At 39.6% G+C, this 19804-nt stretch overlaps 1 protein-coding gene across 1 annotated transcript in view; it reads left to right on the top strand.

The window, feature by feature from the left end:
- The window catches only part of LOC143981766 (uncharacterized), a 78796-nt gene extending 58992 nt beyond the window's left edge, over positions 1-19804 (top strand). Inside the window, exons 2-5 of the mRNA XM_077479847.1 lie at positions 15065-15142; positions 15478-15627; positions 17120-17203; positions 18931-19804. Of these exons, the coding sequence (XP_077335973.1) occupies positions 15065-15142; positions 15478-15627; positions 17120-17203; positions 18931-19038 (420 nt within the window). The 3' untranslated portion in view covers positions 19039-19804. The remainder of the gene's footprint in view (positions 1-15064; positions 15143-15477; positions 15628-17119; positions 17204-18930) is intronic.

Below are 19804 nucleotides of genomic sequence, written 5' to 3'. Positions count from 1 at the left end.
GGGTTTATAAGAAGAAAATGTATATATATTGAAGGTTATAAATGGAGGAATATTAACTCTGTTTAATCCGCAAGACTATAAGAAAAGAAATGTGTATGTTCCTATGGACATAGGATGTGATTTCTTTTTTCTCTGTTGACGTTGTTTTCCTTCTTTTCTTTTTGCATAAATAAAGAATAATTTAAAAAAAAAATGACTTTTACCTTATCAACGCCTATAGTTTGGGGCAACCCTTATTTTACTTTCCCAGCCTATGACTGAGTGTGACAAGTGAAAACTATTCAAAATAAACCAAACAGCATAAACCCAGCAATTCAAAGCTACACATTTCAGATATTTCAGGCATTTCAGAATTTATCAACATGCTACAGTTGACTTTACCTAAGGTTTTTTTTTACTAAATGTAGAATTCTTCAGGCTAAAGCTATGTGAATATAATGTAATGTCACAGTTCTACAACGGTGAAAGTTGCTCTGTTATACCATCACACTATGCCAGTCAGAAAGAGTCAGATACAGAAATCTTCTCATTGAGTGGAAGGAAAGTCAACACAACACAGGGATCTCAGTGTTTACAAGGTAGAGGAGCTATGCACCATACTAATGTGTGAGTGGCTGATCACAGCTCTGCAGAAAGTTCATCTCACCTGAGTCACTTTTCATTACAATGAAGAAACAAGAAGCTCAACATTCTCAACTTCATCTCATTTCCAACATCTGAGCTGATGAAATAACAAAGTGAGAAATTCCTGAGCCTCCCATTATGGGTAGTAAGTTGTGTTATACAATTGTCAGGCCGCTTTAGTTCTTTTTGCAGTGGCAGATTAATCTTCACTTGCAACAACTGAGTAGCGGCTTTCAGATTGTAAAGGTGGAGTGAAGTAAGGCAGCTGGGAGTGTTTCCAGATTTTGAGCATACTCAGTTAATTTCTTTTTTTTTTTTTTTTTTTTTACCGAGGTACATACTAACGATCAATCTGGTAAAGAATATAGGACAGCCTCTCTCAATTGGGGCTCCTCCAGAGGTTGCCAAGGGTTCCCCGAGAAATTCAAACCTCTAACCACTGACTCCAACCTTCGTTTTAGCTATCTATACCAGGGATTGACTCCCTGTCAACCGCCAACGGAAGAGGGAGCCCCCACCCCCAACTATCAATTTAAGATAAAGACTTAAGATTAAAAAAGGGCCGAAAAAATTATGAGTATATAAATTATATGGTGGTAATGGTAACATGATGGGGCCACTTACTCTGCTCAGTTAATTTCATGTCTTTACAGGCATGTGAGCAGACATGGGTAAATCTTAGATCTATGTATCCTGAATGTACTGAACATGACAGTTCTACAACAGTTGCATTGTTTGGTGATCACACACCGTCAGGCAGCAAGAGTCAGATACAGAAATGTTCTTGCCAAGTGGAAGGAAATGGAACTCAGTGCTGAGATCTCAGAGGCAGTAAAGGTTTCTATCACGCTAACATGTATGGGACACTGAATACAGTTTTGCAGAAGTCTTATTTGATCCGAGTCGATTCAAGGAGCGACTTGTTGGGTTGAGAAAAAGGGAAAGAAAGGTGCATCTCAACATTCTCTTATTAGCTACAGAGTCATCCTGAATGTGGAATCCTTCAGGGTAAAGTTATATGAACTGAATGTAATGTCACAGTTCTACCACAGTGCAGCTTTCTCACACTCTGGCAGTCAGAAAGAGTCGTGAGCTACTGGTGCTGTGCTCAGCTGCCATAGACATGAATGGTTGTAGAAAGCGGTACACAGGTATAGCAAATTAGAACACGTGTTCCATAAGTTTCTGAACTCATTGAGAGACTTACATTTGTACGTATATACCACTTTACGCATAAAGCAGTGTCAGTTTCTATTTTGGGCATTTCTGCACAGTTTATTAACATACCACAATTGGCTTAACTTACATTTTTACTAAATGTGAAATCTTGCATTACATTTTTTTTTTTGGGACACTTTATACTGAATAAATCAACTCCATAAACCTACAAATCAAAGTTTTTAGTAAATGTAAACTCTTTGATAGAATCTTTTTGTGGCAGTTCTACAACAGTTGCATTGTTTGGTGATAACACACCGTCAGGCAACAAGAGTCAGATACAGAATTGTTCAAGTGGAAAGAAAAAGATCTTAGTCCTGAGATCTCAGTGTTTACAAGGCGGAGAAGGTCTCTATCATGCCAACATGTATGAGAAACTGAATACAGTTCTGCAGAAGTTTGATCGGGTCTGAGCTGTAGCAGTGCCCACCTGTGTAGAGGCAGAGAAGGTGTCTATCACACCAACATGTCTGAGAAACTCAATACAGATTTGGGGAAATCTTATCTGGTCTGAGCCAATTTGCTGAGCAACATGTTGGTTTGAGAAAAGACACAGCTCAATGTTCTCTTTTTGTCTACAGAGTCATGCTGAATGTAAAATTCTTCAGGATAAAGCAATATGATAGTTCTATCACAGTGCAACTTTCTCTGTTATACCATAACACTCCAGCAGTCAGAAAGAGTCAGATAAAAAAATGTTCTCACCGAGTGCAAGGAAAGTAAGTACAACACAAAGATCTCAGTGTTTACCAGGTGGAGGAGCTGTGCACCGTACTAATGTTTGAGCGGGTGAAGACAGTTTTGCAGAAGGTTCATTTGATCTGACTCACTTCTCATTACAATGAGAAAGAAGAAGTTCATCATTCTCAACTTCATCTCATTTTCTACTTCTCAGCTGATGAAACGAAAAATTGAGAAATCCCTAAGACTCCCATTACAGGTAGTAAGTTGCGCTACACCATCTACATGCTTTGGTCCTTTATGCAGTGGTAGAGTAATCTTCACTCACAACAACTGAGCAGTGGCTTTCGGAAGGAGACAGTGGAGTGAAGGAAGGCAACTAGGGGAGGGGGGGGACATCTCCAGAGTTGGAGCATGCTCAGCACATTTCACGTCTGTACAGGCATGTGAACAGACATGTTTTCTGTGCTCTTTATATTTGTAATAAACTGCTTAAGCAAAATGATTCATTGACAGTTATTTATTATGTAGCGGCAGCTTCTGCAGAGCATGCGCTATACATTTTTCAAAGTTAAACTTTGCCTAAACTTCAGTTTGGTTTGGGTATAATTGTCTAAATTGGACCTCGGCATCAGTCTGATTGGACCTGTAGATGTTCAGCCTGGCCACAGGGGGCACTGTCTCGTATGGCAGGCATGGAACTATGGTCTGGTCAGATGCTTAAGTTACTCTCTCTCTGAGCCAGGTCAGTGGGAGGGGCGCTCTCACTGTGCTTTCTGGGAGAGGGTATTTAAGATGCAGACGTCAGGTGGTTCGGGGTTCTGGTCCAGAATGATGTGCTGACTTCATGGTCCTGGTCCTCCTGACCAGCCCCCAGGAAGGCTATGGCCTGGGGTGCGGATCTACCCAACTTTAATGTCTCGGGGCTGGCTACCCCAAGGCAAGGAAGCTAAAGGAGGATTCTGAGGTGGTTGGGTGCCATCTTCGGTTTGGGAGATACCCAGTGTACTTCAAGCATTCCAGGAGAGGACTCTTTAGAAGAACACCACGTAAGGGTTGGTTTTCTTAACAAGAGCCTGGAAGGGCTGAAGTAACCGAGAGAATCTGGACTTGTGGATATTGCCAACCAGGCTGAAAGATCCAGGTATCCTACAAGTGTTCAAGCTTAGTTTCCCTACGTGTTTTACAACAACGTTTGTGACAGGGACATTATTCTTGAGTAAGTACCATGTTGTCCAACTTGAGTGATCATCCAGCTCTAGATGCAGTCAAAGTAAGCAAGTTCTTCAACTTTTTTTTGACTTTGACACTGAGAGTACCTGAACTTCCCTCCCAACCCTCTGATCCCAAGTTGAAAGACTGTTCAATTGACTGAGTTTTGCAAATAAAATCCATTCAAGTGGATCTGTTGTCAGTCTCGAGTTACTGGGCTATTTACCACGGGACATCCTCTAGACCTGCAACCAGGAGAACAGAAGGTAACGGTAAGCCCAAAAATAACCAGCAGCTCCTTTGGGGGTTATTGCTACAATTAATTTTGTTATTATCCAACAACTATGTGTTAGTAAAGCTATGTGAATGTAATGTAAAGTCAAAGTTCTACTATGGTGCAGCTTGCTCTGATATACCGTCACACTCCGGCAGTCAGAAAGAGTCAGATACAGAAATGTTCTCACCAACTGGAAAGAAAGTCAATACAATACAAAGATCTCAGTAGTTACAAGGTGGAGGAGCTGTGCACTGTAATAATGTGTGAGCGGCTGAACACAGCTCTGCAGAAGGTTAATTTGAATGAATCATACTCACTTCTCATTACAATGGGAGAAGAAGAAGCTCAACATTCTCAACTTCATCTCATCTACTTCTACATGGAATGAAAAGGTTTTAGTCCTCTATTTAGTGGCAGCTTAATCTTCACTCACAACAACTAAGTAGTGGTTTTCACAATGTGATGGTTGAGTGAAGGAAAGCAGCCGGGAGCACCTCCAAAGCAGCTGGGGGTGTCTCTGGAGTTGTAGACATGTGCATTTTGTTTCGTTCCGAATCGAAATTCGGACGACTTTTCATTATTCAGACATTCGGATGCATCCCAATTACAATGCTAACAAATCCAACCGAATTCGGATGAAATTGGAATCAAATTAGAAAAATGACATTTTGCGACGCGAATTTGGGGCCACGTATCTCAGGGCCACTTGGAGCTAGAAACCTAGCTCCAAGTGATCCCCAGTTTCGGGGCCCCAAAGTCGGGTCGCAAAATGTCAAGCACTTTTCTGCAGCAGAGAATGACATTTTTGCGACCCGACTTTGGGGCCACGTATCTCAGGGTCACTTGGTGCTAGGAACCCCACAACTTGTGGCAGGTGGCGTGGCAAGTGGACAATACACAACTTGTGGCTAGTGGACAATGACATACAGCGTATGTACTTGCCTTGCGATCGACATCTGTGACTTCTTCAATCAGGCACGCTGACAACTTCATTGATGTGATAAATATAAATGAAATAAGATGTGTGTGTTTTTTCTATTCTATTTCTATTCTGTTCTATTGTTTTTCTAGTCTATTCTCTATTTCTATTCTAATTTTTTCTTTTCTATTCAAATTCGAATACATTCTATATGAAATTCAAATGTCGGAAAGAAATATATATATATATATATATATATATATATATATATATATATATATATATATAACCAGCTTCCGAAATTCGAATTTAGTATATGATGATTTTGATTTTAATAGAAAAGATTTTAATAGAATATAAAAGAATATAAAAGAAAAACAATAGAACAGAAGAGAATAAAATATAATATATTCTATTCTGTTCTATCGTTTTTCTAGTCTATTTTCTATTTTATTATAATCTTTTCTATTAAAATTTAAAATTAATTAATTAAAAAATTTGAATTCATACTATTCGAAATTAAAATTTATTCTATTCAAATTCAAATTTCAGAAGATGGTTGCATATTCTTTCTATTTTATTCTATTAAATTATATTTTTTTCTATTCTGTTCTAATCTTTTCTATTTGAATTAGAAATTTTGGAAGATGGTTAGTTACTTATACGTACTTATATACATCTGTCACATCAACTTTTCATACTTGCAGTGTACCAGTGCAAAAAAAACACACGCATCTTATTTCATTTATATTTATGGTATCAATTAAGTTGTCAGCATGCCTGATTGAAGAAGTCACAGATGTCGATCGCAAGGCAAGTGCATATGCTGTATGTCATTGTCCACTTGCTACGTCACCTGCCACAAGTTTTGTATTGTCCACTTGCCACGACACCTGCCATGTGAACAAGTTGTGGATTATCCACTTGCCATGTCACCTGCCACCAAGTGACCCCAGATGTGGGCAATATGCCAAGCACTTTTCTGCAGCAGCGAATTACATTTTGCGATCCGAGTTTGGGGCCACATATCTCGGGGTTACTTATAGCTAGAAACACCAAATTTGGTATGCAAACACAATAAAACTAGCACTACAACATCTCCATCTTCTAGCCCCAAGTGACCCCGAGATACATGGCCCTAAACTCAGGTCGCAAAATATTTTCGAATCCGGTTGAAATAGTTTCGAATGCGGTTGAAATAATTTCGAATCCGGTAGAAATATTTTCAAATTTGGTTGAAATATTTTCTAATGCGACGGATTTTTCGAATTCGGTAGAAAACATAACTAAATCCGAAAACGAATTTAACGAATATAACTAAACAAAATGAATTAATTAACGAATTAAAACAAAGCGAAACTAAATTAATTTTTTACTTTTGCACATGTCGGTTGGAGCATGCTCAGTTGATTTCATGTCTGTATAGGCATTTGAGAAGACATATTTTCTGTCCTCTGTATTTTAACATCTGTAATAAACTGCTTAAGCAATATGATCCATTGACAGTTATTTATTAAACTTGTTATTTCCTAACAGCTACAGTGCTTGTTAGTATTGTCACCTAAACGATTACACTGATTCGTTAGTCAGGGGTTATGAAAGAAGTATAAATCTGAGATCTTTGTATAAGGAATAATTTCTCCTTACAGTGTAAACACACAGGAGTATTTTGATGTTCGGGTGCTCCTGGTGCTGTAATCAGCTGCCATAGACATGAATGGTACAGCAGAGTAGAACATGTGTACAGCCGTAAGTTCAGACTGTATGCATTTGGAGATTTACATTTATATGCATATTCCACTTTACACAAGCAGCAGTGCAAATTTCTGTTTTGGGCATTTTCCACAATTTATTAACATGCTACAATTGACTTCAATTACAGTAATTATGTAAAAATAGTCAATGTAAACTGTAGACGGTCAGCCTGGGGCAGGTACTTCCCCTTCAGACCTGCTTATGGTCAGGTGTGCTGAAAGTGTCAGTGTGGAGCTGTTGAGGAGGAGAGAGAGACACAGCAGCACGCTGTGTGGAAATGTTCATTGCTAGATGGTGTACCTGCTGGGTGAGCTTAAACCACAAAAAGACTGTAGCTATGTTTGGAGCCATGAACTGTTACCTCTAAGCCTGTGTGCTGATGAACTGTGAGCTGTACCTGTGTGCACACCGTGTATTAAGACAAGTCTGTCTGGTCTTATGTTTTTTTTTGTTTTTTTTTTGCTGTTTTGCTGAATAAAAGCCACTTTTATTTTACTGGACTGCCTCTGAGCCAGCTCTTCACCCCCATGATCCCCTACAAATCCCTTTTATTTATTTATTTTGGGGGGGGTGTACTAGGTGTGGCGGTTCTACAACAGTTGCATTGTTTGGTGATCACACACCATCAGGCAACAAGAGTCAGATACAGAAATGTTCTCACCAAGTGGAAAGAAACAGAATTCAGTGCTGAGATCTCTCTGCTCACAAATCAGAGAATGTTTCTATTGCTTGAACATGAATGAGAAACTGAATATCGTTTTGCAGAAGTCTTGCCTGGTCTCAGCTGATTCACAGGTTGGGTTGAGGATGGAACGACCAATCTCAATGTTCTCTTATTACCTACAGTCATGCTGAATGTTTAATTCTTCAGGGAAAAGCTATGTGAATGTAATGCAATGTCACAGTCCTACCACGGTGCAGCTTGCTCTGTTATACCATCACACTCTTGCAGTCAGAGTCGGATAAAGAATTGTTCTCACTGAGTGGAAGAAAAGTCAACACAACACAATGATTTCAGTGTTGACAAGGTGGAGGAGCTATGCACTGTACTAATGTGTGAGCGGCTTGTTCTTTCTGTGTGTACACTGCTTCGGACTCCTTTCTTCTGACGCATGGCTGTTATGCCACTGTCTCCTTTTGTCGAGCGAGTGCCCGCTTGATATATTTTCATTCAATAGATGGCCATCAAGCTTCCCTAGTTTTTCATTGAGCAAGTGGTCATTAAATCTCTTTAGTTGGGTATGTCAGCCACAATCTCAGTCATGTGTGTCAGTTTATTGCCCCTTTTTACACTCTTCAGGCGTCTTTCTTTGTGCAAGTTATCATTAAACCGATTCAGACTCCTTTCTTGCAGAACATGGCTCTAATGCGACTTCTGTCTCTTTTTGTCAAGCAAGCGGCCATTAATCTTCTTCCCTTCATTTCATTTAGCAGATGGTCGTCATGCTTTCCCAGTCTTTCATCGAGTAAGTGGTCAATATGCCTATTCAGTTGTGTACGTCGGCCTTGTACATCAGTCATGTACATCAGGCGAGTTCGTAGGTTGTCTACGTCGGTCAAGACCACAGTCACATTCGCCGGTTTCTTGCAGCTTCTTACAGCACTTCAGGCTTCTTCCTTTTTGCAAGTGATCATGCCACTAACATGACTGTTATGCCACTACTGTCTCCTTTTGTCGAATGAGCCACCATCCCGCTGCTTCGTCTCATTTCATTAAGCAGATGCCCATAATTTTTCTCCAGATTTTCATTGAATAAGTGGTCATTTCATTTTATCGGGTGTGTACATTGGTTTTGTACATCGATCTTGTATGTCAGTCGGGTACATTGGGCGAGATTTATGTTGCACACGTCGGTTGGGGCCACGGTCATGTCTGTTGGTTTCTCGCAGCTTTTTACACCTTTTCTGTCTTCTTTCTTTGTGCATGTGATCATCACACTGCTTCAGACGCTTTTCTTCGAGCACATGGCCATTATGCCACTTCTGTCTCTTTTTTGTCCAGCAAGCTGCCACCATGCTGCTTCATCTTATTTCGTTGAGCAGATGGCTATCACTCTTCCCCTGTTTTTCACTGAACAAGTGGTCATTATGCTTCTTCAGTTCATCAGTCATGTATGTTGGTCACTCATGTACATCCAGCAAGTTTGAAGGTGCATACGTCAGTTTCTTGTAGCTTTTTATACTCTTCAGGCTTCTTTCTTTGTGCAAGTGATCATCACAGCGCTTCAGACTCTTTTTTTTTCGAAAACGTGGTTTTTATGCCACTTCTTTCTCTTTTTTTTTAAGCAATGGGCTATCACGCTGCTTCGTCTCATTTCATTAAGCAGATTGCCATCATGCTTTCCCAGTCTTTCATTGAGCAAGTGGTCATTATGCCTCTTCAGTTGTGTCTATGTCAGGCTTGTAAGTCATTCATGTACATCGGTACTGTACATTGGTCTTCTACGTCGGTTGCATATGTCGGTTGCTACCGTGGTCGAGTTTGTTGATTTTTTGCAGCTTTTTACACCACTTAAGGCTTCTTTCTTTGTGCAGGTTATCATCACACCACTTTGGACTGCTGTCTTTGAGCACATGCCCGTTATGCCACTTCTGTCTCCTTTTGTCGAGCAAGCGCCCATCACACTGCTTCATCTCATTCTTTCTCTGTTTTTCGCTGAACAAGTGGTCATTACGTTTCTTCAGTTGTTTACGTCAACCTAGTACATCAGTCATGTAAGTTAGTCACTTGCATCAGTCCTGTACTTCAGTCATGTACATTGGGGAGGGACTGCTTTCATTGGTCTTGTACATCGATCTTGTTCATCAGTCACGTACATTAGACGAGTTTGTATTTGGTTATTTGGTTCTTGAAGCTTTTTGCACCACTTTAGTCTTCTTACTGTGGCTTCGGACTCCTTTCTTTAAACACATCGCTTCAAACTCTTTTCTTCAAGCCCATGGCCCTTATGCCACTACTTTCTCCTTTTGCCGAACGAGCGGTCATCTTTCCTCCTTGTCTCATTTCATTCAGCAGATGGCCATACTGCTTCCCCAGTCTGTCTTAAAGCAAGTGGTCATTGTGCCTTTTCGATTGTGTATGTCAGTCATGTACATCAGTCACATTCATTGGTCTTTTACGTTCGTTGCGTATGTCAGTTTCTTGCAGCTTTTTACACCACTTCAGGCTTCTTTCAAGTGATCATCTCACCTCTTCGGACTACTTTCTTTGAGCACGGGGCCACTACTGTCCCGTTTTGTCGAATGGGTGGCTGTCACGCTGCTTCATCTCATTTCATTTAGCAGATTGTCATCATTCTTCTCTAGTTTTTCATTGAATAAATGGTCATTGTGTTTTTTCGGGTGCATATGTTGGTCTTGTAGATCGGCCATATACGTTGGTCGCTTTCATTTCTACTGTACATCAATCTTGTATGTCAGTTTTGTACATTGAGTGAGTTTGCAGGTTGCATACATTGGTTGGAGACATGGTCACATTTATCGGTTTCTTGCAGCTTTTTACACTCTTCAGGATTCTTTGTGCAAGTGATCATCACACTGCTTCAGACTCTTTTCTTCTAGCACATGGCTGTTATGGCACTTCTGTCTCTTTTTTTTGAGCAAGGGGCTAACGTGCTGCTTCGTCTCTTTTCATTAAGCAGATCCCTATCATGCTTCTCCACTCTTCCATTAAGCAAGTGATCATTATGCCTCTTCGGTTGTGTACGTCAGGCTTGTAAGTCGGTCATGTATATACATCGGTACCGTACATTGGTCTTTTAAGTCAGTTGCGCTTGTCTTTTACTACCGTGGTCGAGTTTGTCTTTTTTTTGCAGCTTTTTACACCACTTCCGACTTCTTTCTTTGTGCAAGTGATCATCACACCGATTCGGACTCTTTTCTTCAAGCACATGGGTGTTATGCCACTTCTGCCTCCTTTTGTCGAGCAAGAGGCTGTCACAAGGCATCATCTTATTTCATTGAACAGATGGCTGTCACTATTCTGTTTTTGTTGAATAAGTGGTCATTAGGCTTTTTGGTTGTGTACGTTGGTTGGTTTCATCGGTCCTATACATTATGGGGGGGGGGGTCGTAAAATGGGTATGTCGGTTGGGACTGCGGTCGCGTTCAGCAGTTTCGTTCAGCTTGCACCACTTCAGGCTTCTTTCTTAAAATTGGGCTGTGGGAAATTGGATTACTATTGATGGAACCTAAGACACATATGTGTAGATGTGAATATTTGCTAACATTCTATAGAACTCCTGAGAAGGGTGACCAGAGAATATTCTGTATGCATGCCAACATGGCCCGACTTGTGATGCTTATGCTCTTGATGAGCCTACCAAGCTGTTTGAAAACCGAAAAATGCGAACTATTATTGCCTGTCTTTAAGGAGGTCCACAACAGGTTTGAACATATGGTAGGTTCCATTGTGGTTTCTTCCAGCTTTTTACACCACTTCAGGCTACTTTCTATGTGCAAGTAATCGTCACACTGCTTCGGACTCTTTACTTTCAGCACATGGCCCTTGTGCCACTACTGTCTCCTTTTGCTGAGTGAGTGGTCGTCTTGCTGCTTTGTCTCACTTAATTCAGCAGATGGCTATCCTGAGTCCTGAGTCTTTCATTGAGCAAGTGGTCATTATGCCTCTTTGGTTGTGTTTGTCAGCCATGTACATCGGTCCTGTGCATAGGTCTTTTACGTTCATTGAGTATGTCGGTTTCTTACAGCTTTTTATACCACTTTAGGCTGCTTCCTTTGGACTCTTTTCTTTGAAAACATACAGTCTACTTTTGAGTCAGCAACCATTACACTGCTTCGTCTCATTTCATTGAGCAGATGGCCAAAATTGTTCTCCAGTTTTTCATTGAGAAAAGTGGTCATTACACTTTTTCAGTTGTGTACATTGGTCGCTTTCATTGGTCTTGTACATTGATCTTATATGTGAGCCATGTACATCGGATGAGTTTGTAGGTTGCATACATTGGTTGGGGCCATGGTCATGTTCATTGGTTTCTTCAGGCTTCTTTCTTTGTGCAAGTAATCATCACTCCGGTTCAGACTCTTTTCTTTGAGGATATGGCCCTTATGCCGCTGTCTCATTTTTTCAAGTGAGCGGCCATCACGCCGCTTTGTATGACTTCATTCAGCAGATAGCCACCCTGCCTTCCCAGTCTTTCATTGAGCAAGTGGTCATTATACCTCTTTGGTTGTGTACATCGGTTGCGTATGTTGGTTGCTACCATGGTCGAGTTTGTCAATTTTTTTCAGTTTTTTACACCACTTCCAGCTTCTTTTTTGTGCAAGTTATCATCACAACGCTTCAGACTCCTTTCTTCATACTGGCCTGTGTTTAAACGGGCAACTATGGGTGGAGCTTAGGACACATATATATATAGATGTGAATATTTGGTGAAGATCTATAGAACTCAAGAGAAGGTTGACCAGAGAATATACTTTATGCAAGCAAACATGGCCCGACATGTGATGTTTACACTCTTGATGAGCCTACCAAGCTGCTTGGAAACCAAAAAATGTGAATTGCCATTGGCTGTCTTCAAGGAGGTCCTCAACACTTTTGAAAATATGGTAAGTTCCCTTCTGGTTTCGTGCAGCTTCTTACACCACTTCAGGCTTCTTTCTGTGTGCAAGTGATTGTCAAACTGCTTCAGACTCCTTTCTTCAAGGATATGGCCCTTATGCCACTGTCTCCTTTTGTCGAGTGAGTGGCCATCACGCTGCTTTGTATCACTTCATTCAGCAGATGGCCACCCTGCCTCCCCAGTCTTTCATTGAGCAAGTGGTCATTATGCCTCTTCAGTTGTGTACGTCCGTGCTGTACATTGGTCTTCTGTGTCAGTTGCATATGTCTACCTTGGTCGTGTTCAGCCGTTTCTTGAAGATTTTTACACCACTTGCACTTTTTTCTTTGTGCAAGTGATCATTATACCGCTTCAGGCACTCCTGTCTCCTTTTGTTTAGTGAGTGACCATCATGCTGCTGCTTCTCATTTCCTTGAGCAGATGGCCATCATCCATCCCAAGTTTTTCACCATACAAATGGTCATTACTCTTCTTCATTTGTGTATGTTGGCCTAGTACATTGGTCATGTACATCCATCTTGTACAATAGCCATGTACATTGGGTGAGTTTGTGTGTTGCATTTGTCGGTTCCTTTCAGCTTACACCACTTCAGGCTTCTTTCTTCATACTGGGCTGAGTGAAATTGGGCTACTATGGGTGGAGCATAAGACACATATATAGAGATGTGAACATTTGATGAAGATCTGTAGAACTCCATAGAAGTTTGGCCAGAGAATATATATTATGCATGCAAACATGACCTGGCTTGTGATGCTTATGTTCTTGATGAGCCCATCAAGCTGCTCGAAACCCACAAAATGCAAATAATCATTGCCTTTCTTTAAGGAGGTCCTCAACACTTATATGGTCATTTCCATTGTGGTTATGACACTACTGTCTCCTTTTGTCGAACAAGTAGCCACCATGCTGCTTCATCTCACTTCATTGAGCAGCTGGCCATCCTGCTTTCCCAGTCTTTCATTGAGCAAGTGGTCATTATGCCTCTTTGATTTTGTACATTGGCCGTGCAGATTTTTACACAACTTCAGGCTTCTTTCTTTTTGCAAATGATTGGCACACTGCTTCAGACTCCTATTTGAGCACATGCAACTTCTTTTGTCAAGCAAGCAGCCATCTTGCTTCTTTGTTTTTCATTGCACAAATGATTATTACGCTTTTAGGGTTGTGCATGTTGGGGTTTGTACATCGGTTGTGTATGTCGTTCGGGACAACAGTCATGTACGTCGGTTTCTTGCATCTTTTACCACCACTTTAGGGTTCTTTCTTTGTGCAAACATTGTCACATTGCTTCAGACTCCTTTCTTTGAGTACACAGCCGTTGTGCCACTTCAGTCTCTTCGAGTGAGTGGCTGTCTTGCTTCTTTGTCTCATTTCATTGAGCAGCTCAAATCATCCAGTGAGGAGAAGTCAGAGATCTCCAAGGCTCTCAGTACGGGTAGTATGTTGTGTTCTGTAATCTCCTTCAAGCACTTGGTGTGTCTTCTTCAAGCACAGCATTATTTGCTGCAGTAACGAGTCGCTTCATCCGCAGCTAAAATATGTTCTCTCTTCCACAGAGTTTAGTTCAGCTGCCCCGTGTTCACAGCTTTCAGAGCTCCACAAGTGTGAAGCTTCAGTCTGCGGGCTGTGTCTTTTATGTAGGGGGTGGGGAAACCTTTACATTGGAGAGTTCTAGTGTGAAGCAAACCACACAGTTGTTATATGTGGAGCATGCTCAGTTCATTTCACATTTGTACAGGCATGAGAGCAGACAGGTACACAAAGCTCTGTATGTCTGAGTGTAAGAAATCACTCTTATTATGATGCACTGACACCAATTTAAAATGATTTGTGTTTGGTAACAATTGCTTGCTGGTAGTGTCACACTAAACTCTAACGGTGGTCAACCTGTCTCTCCATCCAGGATTGGAAGAAAATAGAATGATGGAGAAACAGACTTAACAAAAAAACGAATACCATAATAGTTTGGCTTAGTTTATTCAAGGCTATGGATTATATTCTTACACAAATGTATTTGCTGAAAGGTGTGAAATGAGTAACATTTTAATGTTTAAAAATGGCATAGGTAATCAGGATAATTCGATATCATCAATCACAGAGTAACACTTTGTTTCAAAAATTGTTCTAATATTTCTTTTTATTATTCACAAGTTTCAGAATGTATTGACATTTGTAAGAATGTCTTGCTTTTTTGGTCTAAATTACATTTTTACTGAATATGTGACACTTTAAACTCGATGTCAAGCCATTTGTTTTTAGTTATGGATAGAGTCTGGAAGAGTTGGAACCTCTGTCAGGTTTTTCACTGCTTTGCGCTACTCCATTACAGAGATTTCCCCTCACTTACTATCTTGGTGACAACAATTTTACCAAATAGAAAGGGAAGGAACATGTTCAACAGAGACAAACACAGCAATAATAAGTTGACAAGGATTCTAAATTCCTCATACAATATATATATATATATATATATATATATACTTTTCTGTTTTTATACATTTTTTCATTATAAAAATGTAATTCTTTTTGAGTCATATAACTTAATAGATAAAGATAGAAACATCGTACATGTACTGTAGCTTGTATATTTTCATGAGTTTGGTCATTCCAATCTTCTGTATATGTTATAGGTTTATCTTTCTTCTAAAAAAAATGTTTTATTGATCTCTGAAGTTTTCACAAGAGTGTTCTTTCCCAGGAATTGGGCTTTTATGTAATTTACTCTCCTGCGCTTGACTATCATTGGGTGAATGTTTAGCATTGATCAGTAATTTTGTTTTCTTTTTTGTTTTTAGAGTCCTTATGGCAGAAATCCACCAAATGACAGCTGTGGTGCCCCAGAATTCCTAGATGATGGAATCTACAATATTCCAGTGAGTTCTGTTTCATTAAGAGCTTTATTTATAAATTACAATATAGAGAGCCTTATAGTCTGCTCTAGGCTTAGTTCACTACAGAATATATATATGTTTTTAACATTATTCTCAAAAGATTAAGTACGTGTGGTACTATGTCTCATGTCCCTAGGTATGATCTATCACTAGCTGCGATAACAGAATGTTCTCCTTAGGTTCTTTTTTTTTTTTTTTTTTTTTTTTTTTTAATGGTTCTCTTTTAGTATATAAGAGTCAGAATTTTAAAAAAATATTTCTCCATCTCACATAGAAAAAATGTAATCCATTCCTATTGCTGTGTACTCTGTTTTCAGGTGGAGGATGCAGCTATCGTTATTGAAGAAGCTGGGTATGAAATTACTAAGTTTCTTCTTTTACACCACCGAGGACTCAGCTATAGAGAGGAGGAATACAATAGAATGATGGGGATTTTAGATGACTACACCAACATAATGGCTGGATGTGTAAGTCTATCAACAATTCACTTCTTAACTGAATTTAAACTGTCATCCTTCCTACTGGTTTGGCCTAAGTTGATGTTCTTAAAGGAAATGGGGAATGGCTCATCTGGAGAATCTGATTTACTTAGTTAATTAAGGCCAAATGATTACTTACTGGTTCTTTTCTGGTTCCAACAGAATGCTTGGTATGCCCACCCAACAGAACATCCCCTTTGTGCTATTGCTGTCCACAGGTATTAGGATAATACATAATAAATAGATGTAGTATTTTCCTATTAGACTATTCACATCACAAGGGGTGGAAATTCTACTCCCATAACCACTGCAACATTAGATCCCTCTCAATGAGCAGGGCTTGCTAGTTGGGGAAGATGGGGCACTGCACACCCATCATAGTACATAGGGAACTGCTAAGTGATTAAGTATGGCGTTCACCTCACTAAATCACCAAGTGGAGATTTTCGCAAGTGCCAATTCATTTTTTTTATGGACCTATTTAGAAAACCAAAGGCACATAGTCAGGTTGAACCAATGATCAAAAGTTTTAAGGAAAAGTGACCAATAAGCAGATGATTTTGATTTTTCACTGTTTATCTAGATGAACAAACATGGAATGTGTATTAAGAGGTCAATTTGCTGAACATAGAAGAACAAAAATAGAAATTTTGTAATAAAATAAGCCCTAAAAATTAAAAAAACAAAAGTGAATACATATGTCATGCCTATCTGTAGCATAGATAGTCAGGCACTATAGTTGGCTGCTGTGTTCTTCGCCTATAGCAACCCCATTTCCCATAAGGTAAGCAGGCCTATTGGTACTCTGTTTCCCCCAGGTCTTATACACAATGCTACAGTGCCTGGCTGCCATGCCGGGACAAGCGCAAACTAAGCACAGCGCACAGTGACAGTCTGGGTTCATAGCAGGCAGAGTTCAAAGACTAGTCAGGGTCAAATCCAAGGTCAAACGGCAGGTTGAGTTCTGAGCGTAGTCAAAATCCAATTCAAGGTCATCAACAAGGAAATACAAACTAACTGGCAGGGCTCGGGCAAAGATGAAGGTCAAGGCACAGGAACAAGGTAGGGAAACATGGAGCCTGAAGCAGGTGTTGTAAACACTATCACAAGCATGTCACTGAGGGTTTGGCAGGCTTAGAAGAGGTTTGAACACCACACAGAGAGTGCAGTTCAGCCAAAATCAATATTTTTTAACACAGCCAAAAACCATGTAGACATCAGGATTTAAAAGACAGTACCACATCTGACAAGGAAGTTGACGCTGAACAAAGATGGTTCCGACCTTCTGGAGAGAAAAGCAGATTAAGGCATCGTTAGGGATAGAAGTACTGAGATCTCTAAATAAATTACTAGAAGTGTTACATTTATAAGTTACTTGGTATACATGCACTTGACATGAAAGAATACATTTAATTCTTTGTTAGGTTATTTTTTACCTGCTAAGCTATTCATTTATTCTTTTTTAATCATACTTTGTTAGGTACCAGCAGAGAGTTACAACCATCCTCTTCGAAAACCCGTCAAAGATTACTTCAAAAAGTTAGACACCTTAGTGGGAAAAGAGGTAATTTTTGATCATTTTAACAGAATGGTTAACAGGGTGTTTGTTTTGAAATGTAATTACCGTAGTTGTGAATCGACAATAGCTTGGCCAAAGAAAAAATAATTCACATTATTTTCTGAAGCTGGAAATCACATTGATGTCTTCTTTGCTAGTATCCATACAAATACACAAATGACGAATTTCTTAAAATTTGTGACCCATGGGTTAAATGTCACCGTCCAACGCTCTCTACAGAGTGTATGATGGCTTTTTGAGGAACCCTCCATGGGAACCCCCTCCATCATTAATCTCCTCACCCATTCCTTTGTTCCCCACCCACCTACCAACTAATCTTTTCCCTCCAGACTGTTTACTTCTACATCCTTTCATTGCCCTCCTATCTTTATATTTGCATATCTAGATCATAGGCCCCCACAAAATCTCCCACTTTCTTTCTACACTTACCTTAAATGTTTTCCCGCCCTGGGATCAGAGAGCTTAACGTGGTTGTAACCCCTCATATATGCACACTGAAGTGAATAGCCTCAGCTTATACACAAAGATGAAACAAATCCTCCTATATAAGTTGTACTTGTATATCTGCTGTCTTCTCTTCTCTACACCCTTTAAAAAGTGTGGATTGTGTAAAAAAAATCTTTCAGCAGTACATAGGGGTGGGTGTGGATACTGCACTTACACTGTGTGAGAGCTGATTGGAAGAAAGGGACACACCCCCTCCACATAGGCAGAGGAGTGAAGGAACATCCAAAGTTGTAGTCTGAATAGACCAGCTGTGTGCTTATTTCCATCTAAGCTCCCTCCCTGACACACATTTCCATCTCCTGTTATCTCATGTGTCGGAGAACTTGTCTGAAGTGACTCATGATGATAACAGAGGAACGAAGCACCAGAGAGAAACAACACTTATGCCACGTACATACAATCGTAATTCTCGTTGAAAAAGCCTTGGATGTTTTTTTCGGCCAGCAAAAGTCTGATGGAGCATACACACAGTCACATTTTCCAACGAAACGCTCTCATCGGTCCTTTGCTGGCCAAAATTCCTATTGTGTGCACGCGGCATTAGCGTTTTCGAGAGAGACAAGTAAACACTACAGATATATGTGCTTAGATCAAATTTCATGAATAGGGTTTACAACCACTTTAAAGTGGAAGTAAACCCATCGATTTAAACAGTTAAAAAAAAAAGGCATGCCGGGAATGCTAACTGCACATTGGCTGTGCTCTCAGCCAAACTATCAAACCATCCAATGGCTGGTGTCATAACGAATCACACGTGCAGCACCATAGCAGTTGCAGATTAAACAGAGGCAAAGATGGCAGCTTCCTTGGCTGAAAACGATAGGGGAGTTTACTTTCACTTTAAGCTTACGAGTTGGGTACTCTTCACATTTTTGCCCTGACTTTTATTGTAGTACATTTATATCTGGACCTTTTAGCAGTGGTATAGCACTTCAATTAAATTTTAGTTACATTGCTGTGGGGTGTAGAAGCGCTCACCCAGGAACCAGATTATTTATATCAACATCAATGCTTTAGGATAGCAATGCTATAGGTTATCCTTATGGGTTCAATGCTATTGTTTCACTTTCTTTGATTACATTTTTACCTGACAACATTTTGAAGTGTTCTCCCTGGTGTCAGTTTTATCTTGGGCCAGTAAAACATACCTCTGTTTGTATTTTCTTTCTTATCTCAGGTAATCCCATTCTCTGCTTCTTTTGTAGAATTATACTGAGTGCACCAAATGGAAGAGTACAGTTGGGATTCAGGAAACTCTTGAATTGATTTCACACCTCAACTCACATATAAGGGCAAACAGCAGCACCATCTGATAAGGAAACAGAAGAATTTTATGTATTTACTATTCAAAATAATGTATTTTCTCTGGTTTTTAGACCTTTTTTTTTTACTTTGAACAATTTTAATTCTATGAATAAAATGCACTATTTTTCCGGATTCTCTAAAGCTTCCTATCTCGGTTATGTGGATTTCAACCACTAAATTGTAATAATTGAGTTGTCTGTGGACAATGTGCCAGTTGTAATGTTGGGAAACAGGATTGATTTTGCAAATGTAAGAGAGATATTAAAAAGATATTGTAGGAAAAGAAGAAATATCCGTGTATATAATACTTTTTTTTTTCAAACTTGTCCACAACATGAAAACTTATATTTTCTGAAGAAGGTTTAAAACTGAACATTATTAGATCAGGTGTATTATGCCATCAAGTAATTTTTTTGCAAATGACACTGTATGACACCCAGCTGACTGTATTGAAATTACCTACTTGGGTCGGTCTGTGCTCTTCACACCCGATCCAATGAGTTGTTACACTGTATTGGCCGACATAGCACTTTATGCTTGATGTCCTTTTTTACTTGAACTATTTTTTTTTAATTTAATAAATTAGGAAAATGTATTTCTCCACCCTTTTCATTGCAATCTCCCCCATAGAATTATTTTTGAATAAATATAAAATATATTAATCTAATGTGGCTACCTAAGCATTTTGAGATGTTTTGCAACATAGCTGTACCTGTATGTTTTTCTGTATTTTCCAACATAAAAAATAAAATAAACAAATTATAATAAAAGGAA

This window comes from Lithobates pipiens, unplaced genomic scaffold (genome assembly GCF_037356315.1).
Source record: "Lithobates pipiens isolate NorthernLeopardFrog02 unplaced genomic scaffold, aLitPip1_a1.2 Scaffold_16, whole genome shotgun sequence".
In the NCBI taxonomy this organism is placed as follows: Eukaryota; Metazoa; Chordata; class Amphibia; order Anura; family Ranidae; genus Lithobates; species Lithobates pipiens.
This window is presented reverse-complemented; position numbering and strand designations above follow the sequence as displayed.